Here is a 13,511-nt window from a genome sequence, read left to right on the forward strand (position 1 = left end):
AGAGCCAAAGCAAGCATAACCCAACTGGGATATTGCCTTCCTTTTTGCAGTCTCTTGATTTCAGATTTCAGTTGCTATAAGGACATCCATCTTTCATTTCTATATGGACAGCCACAGATATTGCAGACTTTTTAGCAGTTCTTGTGAATCTTAGACTCTCAAGCTGTGCACTTAAGAGAAAAGTTAATTTTCATTTTACAACAAAGAAAGATCCAAAATAATGCTTGTGGTTCTGTAGGATAATTTGAATATGCAAACTGAGTAAACCAAAATGGCCTGAAAGTCTGAAGGCAACCCCTGTTTTTATTACTTAAAAAAATAAATTTAACAAATTCATGACATTTTGGGCCCAACTTCTCATTTCTGAACAGATGGGGTTTGCAATGCTAGGTCTGGGACAGATGAATCGACCCTCACACAAGATATACTACGGTCAGCCTTTTGACCAGATGGGGACCTGGAGGTCCCCATTCCACAGGAGGGGAATCCCAAAACTGCACAGAGCTGAATAAACACTGCCCTTTCCCAGGACACACTAGACACAGGAGCCGGTTGGGGTATGCTGGTAGCATGACAGCCTGCACACCAGTGTGCTCCGAGCAACAAACGAACTCCTGCAAACAGCACAAAGAGAGCTAGAAGTAGCACTTTCTTCAGTCTGGTCAAGAAAAGAGGAGCACAATGGCAAATCGCATACAGATTGTTATAGCCAAGAGAAAAAGCAAAAGCACTCCTTAAAACCTCTTGCAAATTTTACAGCACAGCAGTTAGATTCTCTCTTTTCTGTGGTTCTGAACTGCAGAAGCCTGGGATTCAGTTCTTGCTTCTGTTCCTATGTGTGGTGTGTTGATCCTCGCTGGGTGCCAGATGCCCACCAAGCCACTCTATCACATCCCTCCTCAGCTGGACAGGGGGAGGAAAAATACAACAAAAGGCTCATGGGTCAATATAAGGGCAGGGAGATCACTCAGCAATTACCGTCATGGGCAAAATAGACTCAACTCAGGGAAATTAGTTTAATTTATTACCAATCAAAATCAGAGTAGGGTAATGAGAAATAAATCCAAATCTTAAAACACCTTCCTCCACCTCTCCTTTCTTCCTGGACTCAACTTCACTCCTGAGTTCTATACCCCCTTTTCCCCAGGCAGCGTAGGGGGACGGGGAATGGGGGTTGTGATCAGTTCATCACACATTGTTTCTGCCGCTCCTTCCTCCTCAGAGGGAGGACTCCTCACACTCTTCCTCTGCTCCAGCATGGGGTCCTCCCACGGGAGACAGTCCTTCACGAACTTCTCCAATGTGAGTCCTTCCCATGGGCTGCAGTTCTTCACTAACTGCTCCAGCATGGGTCCTTTCCGTGGGGTGCAATCCTTCAGGAACAGACTGCTCCAGCGTGAGTCCCCCACAGGGTCACGGGTCCTGCCAGCAAACTTGCTCTAGTGTGGGCTCCTCTCTCCAGCGCAGGCTTCCCACATTGTCACAGCCTCCTTCAGGCATCCACCTGTTCCAGCGTGGGGTCCTCCATGGGCTGCAGAGTGGATATCTGCTCCACTGTTAACCTCCATGGGCTGCAGGGGGACAGCCTGCCTTACCATAGTCTTCGTCACAGGCTGCAGGGGAATCTCTGCGCCAGCACCTAGAGCACCTCCTCCCCCTCCTTCTTCACTGACCTTGGTGTCTGCAGAGTTGTTTCTCTCATGTATTCTCACTCCTCTCTCCGTCTGCTGTTCCTGTTGTTGCACAGCAGGTTTTTTTCCCCCTTCTTAAATATGTTATGACAGAGGCACTACCACCATCACTGATTGGCTCAGCCTTGGCCAGTGGCAGGTCTATCTTGGAGCCGGCTGCCACTGGCTCTATCAGACATAGGGGAAGCTTCTAGCAGCTTCTCACAGAAGCCACCCCTATAGCCCCCCTGCTACCAAAACCTTGCCACGAAAATCCAATACACTATGGGGCAGAAACAAGCACTTGGCCTTGAAAGTCCTGTTTATATGAAAGTGAAGTGGGTCTAATTCAAAACTTAGGACAATTATTTTAAACCCCCCCCACAACACATGACTGGCCTGTGATGTTTACCACCACAGAATATTATCAAGCTCATAAAAACTGCATCTTTAAAAGAACTTTTAGGAGTAGGAGAAACCTTAATGTTTTAGGATTTTACTTAGGATGAGAACTTCAGTGTGGAAGACTCAACATCATCCTCGCCTGCAGTCTCCTCAGAAGCATTGAGTAGTGGTGACTATTAGGGGCTACTTTCATGCTGACAGGAAAGGAGCTTGGTCTGATCTAGTGTCGCACTGTTTCTATATTTCTGTTCTATATTTCAGTTCTCATAAGGCTAAAGCAAATTCTTTTCATATGTATCTTATTGGACAGCCCAGTTGCTTCATAAAAATAAACTGTTATTACATATTACATATTTTTATTAATTACATGCTAATATCTATAAATATCTTCCTTCAATGAAACTGGTGCCATTTAGTATCTATCTGTAGTTGATGCCATTCAAAAAATAGGTAAACTGAAGAAGAAGAGAGAGAATATTTAAAAACTCTATTAAAACTCTATTTAAAAACTCTATTAAAAACCATTCAAATTTATCTTAGAGTGATGGTACTCTGCACATTATGTCTTATGAAATCTGACTCCAAAATGAGTTTATGCATCCAAGCGAAGATCAGATCAGTGAGAAAAGAGCTCCAAATTGCACAGAGAAAAGAAAAAGAAAATAAAGTTGCAAATCAGACAAAAAATATTAGTTTCAATATAGGCCTATTTATTATTTAAATTTAACATTATTTAAATTTAACCTTTAAATAAATTAACAATTAACCGAGTAATCTTTCTCAGAATTTATATTTCTAAATTCTCAAATGCATGTATTTATTCTAGCTTACCTATGTTTGCTGTTTTCATAAAGAATTAGAAACCTTACGATGTAAATATTTGTAAAAAAATCACTACTTTTCAGCAATATATTGAGAAACATTTCCTAATTTTGAATGAAAGGGAAATAGAGTTCAGAAAAATGGTACTTCTAATGCACTACATATTATTCTACGATATTGTGTTTTCAGCAATATTATAAAATCACAATTTTAAAACTTTTTCTTCCATATTAACCAGTTTAGGGTTTTTTATCCTAAATCCTATGTACTATGTCACAAAGCCCCTAAAATCTCATCACCTGAATTTAGGGTTCAAAACCTATTCAAAATATCAGGTATAGATTCCTATGATAGTTGGCTAGAGAGGAGCCTTTTACATTTTTTTTTAATTTGGAAGACCAAGCACCAGCCAGACTTATACTCTGTCAAGACTGGAGAGAAACATTTTCTGAAGTCTTAATTTTCCATGAACCTCAGGAAAAGCTAAGAGAAGAATGATTATCATTAGTATTATCAATCAAGGAGTGTCTGACATGGACAACTAAAAGGACTAAAATCTCTAAGAATTGCTCTCCTTTTATTATTTTAAGACTCTACCACTAACAAATACTCAGGTACACCCAGGAACTTTCAAAAATCATATGAGAAAGCCAATGGGTATAAAAATTCAAAGACTAAAATCTTCTTTACCTCCAGTTTAAAAAAAAAAAAAGTAGAAATTACCCTACAGATGTTAATAATTGTCTGGGGTGGGAGTCGGGGAAGGGGGAGGCTGGCTTCTAAGTAAACAATGCAAAAAAAGACAGAGGTCCCTGCTGATGTAAACCAATAAAAGCAGTTTTCTCATCAGTGTCAGCTTAACAAGCCTGAGGGTCTATATTTTAAACCCCAGTGGCCTGATGTCATTCACCGTGATGGTATGGGTGAAGGAAGCTATTTCTCCACGATGACTGACCCGAAAAGTGTTTTCAAAGCCCAGTGGGTTAATGTCACTCGCACCGACAGTGGATGGTGGGATCTCTCAGGGTGTCAGCCTGAGGGAAGTGAGCTGCAACACCAGCAGCCGACCATCACTCACTCTGATGGCAGGGGGTCAGCTGGGATTCTTTGGTGGCCTCCTGGGCAATAGTTAAAAAGAAGATTTTGGTTCACATGTCAATGTCTAGCTTGAAAGCAGGGAGTATAAAAAATGATTATTGTTTTTAATTGTGGTTCACCAGTGGCAGCAGCGCAGCCAGGAAGAGGAGTTTCCCAGCAAGGCCATTTGATTGCATATGAAGCTTACAATGGGGCTGGCGCCGCCTGGTTTTAATTTTTTTCTCCCTTAAGAGCTGAGATGTTTTATTCCCCCATACCAAGGGTGGGGGGGTGGGGTGGGTGGTGGTGATTAAATCCAGACAACTCTGCACTTTAAATTTCATATGCAATCAAACAGACTTTGAGAATATTGTCAGCTTCCTTACCAACCTGGCTGCGATATAGAGGATGTATATAAATACTAAAATCCCAAACCATCATGTTCTTATGCTAACTCATCTTTTAATGCAGAAATTGACATCTGGGACAAAATCTCCCATTAAATTTATCCTGGCACCTAAAGCATGGTAAGACTATATAAGAGAAATAGTCTTTGTCCTATTGCAAATATTCAAAATACTCTGTAAGCATAACTGCAGCTGATATTTCATCAGCAAAGAAATTATTCTGGACAGAATGGAGCCAAAAGAGTCACTGCTTACAGAGTAAGCTCTTACAAAGATAAAATATGCTTTTTAAACTAAAATTAGTATTTTTAAAAGTAAGTTCCAGTCCTATAAAATTTAATTAATGTGAATAACTTAGTGCATGTTAAACCACTGTCATGCTTAGGTGCCTGAAGGCTCAGAATCTGAGTTATCCAACACAAAATGATAGTTTCTGTATGTAAAAGCAATACAACCAACAAACAAAATGGAACTGAGAATACATGTAGCTATAGCCAGTATAACCAATTTGCTTGTATGTTGTACCCCTTTTCTACCAGTTCTTTGCCACATTAGACTGTTGAGATCTTTGAGACTGGTGCTATTGTTTCCTACATAGTTCCTCTACATCACCCAGAATAAAACAAACCAATTCAAAGCAACAATACGTTAAGGAATATCTCTAAAATTCTGCTTGTCACTGCTAACTGGAGTTTATTCAGGACTATGAAATTAATTGTACCAGAATTTATTTGTTTGGCCATGGAGTAAAGCTGTACAACCTTACTCTTACAGGAAAAAAGTAAAAGGTTAAATTTTCCTTTCCAATTCCCACAATGTGTGCAGCTCACATATGTGAAGAGAAAATATGACTCTAACTCTGCATAGTTAAGCTAATAAGCTTTCTCATAGAGTGAGATAATAGGAACTGTGAGCATACCATACAGCACAATAAGTCTTGGCACATGGACTGTTTCAGTCTTGAGGGACAGTGTTTCACAGTATATCAGTGACAGAAAACCAGCTTGCAGCCAGAATTATGAATGAAAAGTTTAAGCCTTCATGAAAGTACAGACTTAGAATGATTCTTTTGTGGTCACCTCAAAAATTGACATATTGAATTATTTTGGGGAATACAGCATTTAACACTTTATTTTCTAAGACTGTGTATACACACACGAATTGATTAGTTTAACCTAAGACACAATGATTTTAAAAGGTGTCATATTTGTGAATAGATTTACATGAATTTAAGCCAAGCAGATAAAACAGTATACATCCAACTTAAAACTACGTAGGAGTATCTTATAGGTTTATTTCTAAACCTGGGGAAATAGCAGGAAACAGAAAAATTTGTGTCTCTCTCCCTTTCTCAGGCACCAGACTGCAAGGGACTGTTGGTGCATATTAATTTCAGGGTAAATGGTATACTTGGAATTGCCACACATGCTGTCTCTGGAGAGCGATGGTTATTTGTCTTGAAATAGTCTCTCATGTGTTTGTGACTACTGTACAATAATACTTCAGCAACAAATGCTATGGTTACATTTATATTAGTAAATAAACAGTCCAAGGACCTTTTTGTACCCCTGATGCAGATCAGCTTACATGGCACAGCTCACATCCATGGAGCTAAACTCTTTCCCCTCTTCTCCCCTGCTCCAAAAAAGCAATCCAAAACCCAGAATGGCCTCATCCATACGGCTTATTAGGAACAGTCCCAGGCCCATGTTAGTTCACAGCCAGTGCTCCTTGTTTGGGACAGTGCTAATTGGCCAGGGCCAAAAGGGTTTCAGGGACTGTGCTAGCAATTAGCAGTACATTCACTTGCACACGTGCTCAAGCCCATCAGTCACTGTGATCTAGCACAAGATGGCCCTGTCTCTGCAGCTGCCAAAGGCAGCTCCTGAATTTGGCACCCTCCTTTGATGGATTCAGTTAATAAAGTGGCAGCTCCAAACTCCAGCTGCCATGTGCTACCTCTGTCCTTCCCCCTTCACCCAAAGAAGAGGTAGCAGGGAGAGCAGGAGTTCAAAGAACTGATCCATGTGAAGTACAGGAGGCCTTCGGTGCTGTCCAAACTGCCAGTTCCTTCCATCTCTGACAGTGAAAGAAGACACCAGATACAAAGATCCTGAAAGGTGGATCTATCCTAAAGGTCTTCAGCTGAGCTGTGATGATCTGACAGCTGATGGAAAGTAGACAGACTGAAACAACTTGCCTCAGTTTACAGTTGGGCCCTCAAGGGCAACTGGCTTCACCAAACCGCTCTTCCCCAGCTGGTGCCTTTGAAGAGCTATAAAATATTCCTCTGCTTCCAGAAAAAGACAGAAGATTTCTCCTAGCTGAAGCACCACAAAAGGTACAAGTGTAGATTAACTGAAGTAAATCTGAGTTGGTGTGAATGCCTCCTCTAACCATCATTCACGCACTAAAAAGATTTTGGAAGAGAGAGAGAAAAAATTTCAAATTTCCTGAGATGCAGATATTCTTACTACGTCTAGCTGGATGTGACTGAAGGTTCGGTGTGAGAGATAACATGCATTATTAGGTTGATAACTGATACAGTTGAAAAAAAAAAAACACAAAAAACTTTTGGGAACAGAGTTTTTCAAGTCTTTCTCTCAAAACCCTTGAAGAAAAACTGGTAAGCCCAAAAGTTTGGGGTATTTTCCCACCTGCATTTAACAAAGAATATCACCTCTCTTTATAAGTCATGTTCAGTTCATCATTGTGACAAAGATTACTCCTGCTGTCTGTCTTACTACATCTGACTTTGACCATACTCACTAATGACTGAAAAATTAATTTTAAATATCCCAATTTGTAAACCACTGTCCTTACCATGTCTTTGTATTATGCTGCCCAGAACGATTTTTCGCTTTTCTTCTTTTTCCTGCAGTTTTTCTGCTGTTTTGAAAGGGAAAAATAGTATATGTTTTCATTTCCCCACAATTCTGAAATATTTGATGGAGAGAAAGCATAGAAAATTACATATTCAACAGTGGAAAGTTCTAACAGGATGATTTACAATAGAAAATGTTTTGCAATCTTTGCTTAATGCAAAGACTATGAAATAATGGCTCTAGGTCTGATGTTTAATTAGGTTTATATAATACAAGGGTGTTGCTTGTTTGTTCTCATCGGAAATTAATGCTCTGTTGATTTGATAACTGCAGAAAACATTCCTTGAAAGTTCATTTAGCTTTTCATTAGAACTATTCCTCTTCTGTCCTCCTTTATTTGGGGCAGGAAAATGCTGAATTTACTTGCTTGTGCAGAATTTTTGTATATGACCCTGTCAAACTGTGTTGTCAAAATAGAGAACAAGGTCAGCTTCTCCTGGAGCAATGTAGAAACAGTTAGTCAAAACCAACATCTCCTTCTGTAGGAATTTCACCACCCTTTTGTTTAACAAACTTCTAAATTTTCTTCTCAGTTTTCCAGTAAAATTTAAGCTGAAACTTTAGCTAAGCTTTTTTCAAAATGTCAACAGATTTTTAATATAAAAATAATTAGAATAATTTTAAGAACACCGCCTTTTTTTTTCCCCAGAACCAAAAACTTTTCAGTCCTTCACATTATTACAGATCCCACTATAACACTGTGCTTTTGCACCACACATTTACGGAAACTTTATGTCATTTGAGGTTTTGGCACTGAACACGATCGTATTTGACTCTTCATTTATAGCAATCTGTCTTCTTTAACCATGAACACAGTGTCATATTGCTTCCAGTGCATAAGTACTGTTATTTACTTCCCTTTTACAGTTAATGTATTAAAAATATGACTCCGCTTTAAGAGTACGGGGGTCTTGTAAGTCATCTTTGTTTGAATATAGAAAATAAGGCTAGAATTGGTTTATAATCAAAACAGAGCTCCTACAAGTACCACAGTATGTCAGATGCTTGCTTATCTTAGCAAATCAAGAACGTGAATCCATTTTAGGTAATGAAACTAAGAAATATGTTAAAAAACAGCTGCAAGAAGACATATCAATGCTTCGATTTCTTTGAATGGAGTGCACTGTTTTGTCTGAGAAACGTAACGGGAAAGAACGGGGACAAAAATATCTGTTCCTCAGCTTTTGTGCAAACCAGGAGGGGCGCCAGGCATTTGGGGCACCAGGGCTCGGAGGCCACCATGCCCTCCCCACCTTGTTAGCCAGCCACCCTGCCAGGAGGGCAGCACCATCCCTCCCAGCGGCTCATCCCCTGCCATCGAGGAGATGGCATCACGCCCAAAGCTGCCAGAAAACGTTTCTGGGACGAATGCATGGCTAGAGTGGGCACCAGGGGAAAGGGGCACCTGAGCCCCAAACGTGTGCACGACTCCTCTGAGGGGCTCAGGGCATTAAGCCTGACCTTCTTCAGTACTGGCGATGGGGGACCAGCAGTTCCCCACCCTTTCCCTTCTCCCCTCCCCCAGCCCTCTCTCCATCGCACCCTATCCCCCTGCCTGCCCACCCCTCCTGCTCCTTCTTTTCGCCCTCACCTTCGCGTTTCCTGTCTGAGCGGAGGAGGTTTGGCCCTGCGACGCCGCCGTCTCCCAGCAGCTGCGGAAAGTGTCATGGCGGTAGCACTCTCAATGTTAGTGACTCTGAGGCGCTTTGACGCGGGGAGTGGGGTTGCCGTGGCCAGGTAACGGGCACCGTGGGCGCTCCGCCGGCCGGTTGGTCGGCACCGCCGCAGCGAGGGGCCTGCTGTGCTTCCGAGGAGCCTGACCTGGGCCTAGGGCTTCGCCGCGGCCGCCTAGAACGCTGGGTCGGGGGGCCGCGCAGGGCCCTGCCGCGAGCGGGGGGCGGCCGGGCTGCCAGCGGGTGCCTGGCCGAGGCCTTCCTCCGGGGCTGTGTGTGCCTGTCCGTGTTTGTCTTTGCTGTCTTCCTCGCTGTGACCGCCTGCTCAGAGTTCTTGCGGCGCCGGGAGATGGTCGAAACGGCGGAGGAGCCCCGGCGTGATGGGCAGGCAGCGTTTGCTCCGTGGATAGGGAGCTGGAGAAGGCGATGGCTCCTGACGCCACGACGGTCTTCCTAGAGTTTTACTCCCATTTGTCCTCTTCTTTACCCTGTAGCTTTTCCTTTCCTTCCCCTCCCCTCCCCAAGCTCTGTTGCTTTTTTCAGAGGATATGTAGCTGCTCGTTCTGCTCTTTTACTCCTGGAAGTAATGCTGGAAATCGCTTTATAATTTTTGGTGGTGCTTTGTTGTTTGTTTCTTCGGTGCAGAGACCTATGTTGAAAGTCCGATACATGACCCAACCTGTAACTGAAGATGTGTGCATGTCTTCTCTTCTGTGCATGTCGCAGGGCTTATGCCTTTGTAAGGCTCCCTTCTAGTCATGAGAAAAAAATATAGTTCAGTGGCACCTACTATGATTTGGAGGGTTTGCTTTTCCATGCTACTTAAATCTTTAAATACAAAAATTCATAAAAGATAGTTTCAGGATTATTTTTTTTTAATTTGGGTGAGTTTTATACATATCTATATAAAAAAATACACAGGAAGCTATACATACACACATATACAAAGAAAAAAGGACTATGGCTGTACTATTTTTTCCACAGTTTTTATGTTCTATCCTATCGCTTGCTGTTGCTTCCTCCCTCTTAAAATGGCACCTGTTTTACAGTGCTGAAAATTAATCCTTAGTCTCATAAAAATCTTTGTAATCTGGGAATATGAAGTTAGGTATTCCTCTATGCTAATGCAGAAACTTACTGTTCATGTTTGACTGCTTGTTCCTGCCTTTCTTTTAGTCCTCTGTAGTGTTGACACAACTGTTGCCTGTGCTATGCGGTAAATTGGATCAGTCAACTGATTGAGGTTAAAAATAATTTTTTTGTTTGTTTTAAAATTTCACCACTCTACCTTTTAATATTGTTAAGCAGCCTCTACAGTCTCCCTACTTGGAAGGGAGAATCAAGATACGTGATTTCAGTTGATGACCTTAAAGGTCTTTTCTAACCTAAACAATTCTATTCTAGGATTCTAAGTTCTGTGTGCCTAGTTTAAATGACTGAAGCAGCGGTTACTGAGTCCATCATTCTGTCTAGTGGTGAGCCTAATAGACTGTCAGCAGATGGCTTGAGCTGATACAGAAATAGAAGTGCTTCTTTTGCTTAGATAGCAGTTTTGAAGCTTTCATGCTGTAAAATCTGTCAAGGTTTCAGGAGTTTGAAATTATGTTGAACGTGCTCTTTTGAGTTTCACCTTTCCGGGAAGAAAGATGCACCTTGTTTGTCTGTCTTACCTAATTAATTCAAATTTTACCTCTTAGTTATCTTCAGCCAAACTTTGATTAAAGGGTATAATTTAAATAATACAGTTACATTTCTTAGCAAGTTTCATGTGAATAGGAGGAAAGCAGAGGAGGGACTCTTAAATGTCTTCATCTTGGGAAAGATTGTGGTGTCTTCTTGCATTAGGAAATATGCATAGGTGGAGCTATGAAAAGAGAATTTCAAACAAATTTCTACTGAACTGGGAATCAGCTGTTTGTTCCAAAACTACTTAGTAGTTCAGAGAGTTGCTTTGTTTCACAAGGTATTGCAGTCAGGATACAAAGATACTAATTTCTGTTGCAGAAGTAGAGTATTTTGTGTGTGCAGGTGTAATACCTGGCGACACAGTCCCTACACTTCACGATAATGAATTGTTCTTGTCACTTTTCAGTGATAGATGATGGTTCTTCAAAATGTATTACCTGCTTCTTGTAATTCTTTTGTAAAGACTATGAGCATAATAGCAAATGTTTTGCTAGTTCATCATAAATGGATACCTGAGGTTATGAAAACAAAGAATTATGGATGTTTATGTAGTAGAAAGCCTGTTATTCAATTTACGCTGTATGTTCAAGAGAATGAGGAAACATAAGCAAGCTTTCCCCTGCAGAAAAAGAAGGGGATGCCATTTCTGTGGGAAAATAAAGGACTTCAAAATACAGAAGAAACCTGTTTCAATTGTTATCTTGTTCTTTCATCAATAATAGAGAAAATATTTGTTAAAATTTCAAAAAGCTTATTTTTCCTCAGAATAACTAGCTTACTCTTTTGTGTTACTGTTGGGGTTTTTTTACTTCAAAATAGTATTGGCTTTCTTGTTGCATGTTCTTAAAATCTGGCTTAGTAGACTTCCCAGATCTAGATCTGGGTAGACCAGAGCACTATGCAAAGATGCACAAAGCTCTGGCTATGTCTGGTTAATAGAAGCGCTATTTAGCCAGTTAGTGCTAGCCAGTATGACATTTTTGTCAAGTTTGGAATAAGTAGCATGTTGCAGCAGTCGTATTATTTATTATTTCGTCCAGTTGTAGTGCATATCTGCTGCTTCCTCTCTTATGCTATGCAAGATAACATGCGTGGTGTTGTCAGGTTCAGACACATCAGAAGTTTTCATTTTCTTTAATAAAAAAAGTAGTTCATTTAACTTCATCAAGACTAATTCCAATGGCTAACTACATCTGCAGACACTACCTGGAATAAAACCTCAAGATAAGACGAGGGGAAAAAGTTTTTTGAGGTCTTGGTGTCTTGCCCTTGCTGTATAAGTGGTGTTTATACATAGTTTCATTTTGGTTATTCATAGGGGAAAAAGACCTTTTAAAATACATATTTAACTTTAATTTTACAGTTTTATCTTGAATATCTATTTTGTTTTTAATGCATATCACAGAAGTACAGTGAATCAGACTCTGTTACAACTCAATAGTACAACTGTAAACTGAAATGCAAAATAAAGCTCCAGGGAGTTTCTTGGTCATAAGATTGTGGTGACGTGAAGGTTTGGAGCTCACTCAAGGTGAAAGATGTGGAGAGACAAATAGATGTAGCAAGTGGAGAAAAAGATGAAAAACACTGCAGTTTGTACACTTAATGAGGATTAGATTAGGAACAGGACTCTAGGCAGCAGTGAACATTCATCTGATCTTGCAGATAGCCTGAAGCAGTAGTTTGGGAGAAGTAGATGTTCCATATATTCAAGTGTATAATGAATTTAAAACTCATTCCCTTTGACTCTGTCCACACTGTTGAAATAACAATTGTGTAGATAAGAGAGGGTCTAGCAGCCAAATCTTGCGTGTTCACTGTGACTGAAAGCATCATCAGTGGTTATTTTTTTTTATTTTCAGGTGTCTTTTGATGATGATCTGGTATCTGGCTCTCATGACTGAAGGCCCTCTTGCCCCATCAGTTTCACATGCTTTGAGGGAGAGAGGAGGAGATTTCTGACAAGTAGGATGACTTGAGTCCTTTTGCAGTACTTTATGTAGGATCTCAAAGTTGCTAATCCATCACTACTTGCTTCTGTCCTGTAAGAGTTGATGGGCCAACAACATACTGTCTTATTCATGACTGGTGTGTTGTTTGTGGATATGCACCTTTATTACTAGGTCATAGTGGCTCTGGTGAACCAGAATGGTGGTTTTGATTTCCTGCTTTTGGCTTCCCTGTTTGGCATTATGGGAAGTATGGTGTAGGAGTGCTCCCTGTTTCCTTTAAAATGGAAAGAGGAAGCTTTGTAAAGGCCCCATGGAAGAAAGAAAATGTTGGATGCAATGAAGCATTAGAGCATTAGGATGTTGCTGTCAAAGTGAAGAATTCTATCACAGATTAGAAAAACGAAAAAGTGAAAACTACCATGTATCATGTAGTTTAGCCTTCTAATGCACAACTTGTCTCCTAGTGAGCTAAGATCAAGATCATTCTTGTTCTTAAATTTGTATGGGATTCCCATAATGTTTCTTAAAGTTCAAGTAGTTTCAGTATTGGTCCATGTGAGGAAGAGGATGAGTAGAAAGATGTGAAAGTAAGAGGGGAAAAGAGATTGGGAGAGTCAAAGTTTGAGAATGGGGGCAAGGGAGGGATATGTTGTTCTGGAAACGGCTGTTTTTCCAACGTGATTGCAGAAAAGTAAATAGAGCAGGAGGTGATGACAGCAAAATGTTCCTGATGAGGCTTCTTAAATTGCTGCTCATTATTGGGCATATAACTTGGAGTGACTTATTTTAATTACATTTGGTTCCTTCACTTTTGGAATTAGAAACTCAAAGGGGGAGGAATGACAGCCTTTTTAGCAAGAGAAGGTTTAATAGAGAAAAGACGACAAGATGTTTAAGGTATGTTTATATTGAAAGATAACTAGTAAATAAGTGT

The 13,511-nt window shown here is 40.6% G+C and overlaps 1 protein-coding gene across 1 annotated transcript in view; it reads left to right on the forward strand.

Annotated features, from left to right (window-relative positions):
- Window positions 1-8,915: 8,915 nt before the first annotated feature.
- Window positions 8,916-13,511, forward strand: part of LOC141735498 (NADH dehydrogenase [ubiquinone] iron-sulfur protein 4, mitochondrial-like) — a 37,845-nt gene continuing 33,249 nt past the window's right edge. Inside the window, exon 1 of the mRNA XM_074568383.1 lies at window positions 8,916-9,003. Coding sequence (XP_074424484.1) covers window positions 8,933-9,003 — 71 coding nt within the window. The 5' untranslated portion in view covers window positions 8,916-8,932. The remainder of the gene's footprint in view (window positions 9,004-13,511) is intronic.

Source organism: Larus michahellis, chromosome W, assembly GCF_964199755.1.
Source record: "Larus michahellis chromosome W, bLarMic1.1, whole genome shotgun sequence".
Classification (NCBI taxonomy): Eukaryota; Metazoa; Chordata; class Aves; order Charadriiformes; family Laridae; genus Larus; species Larus michahellis.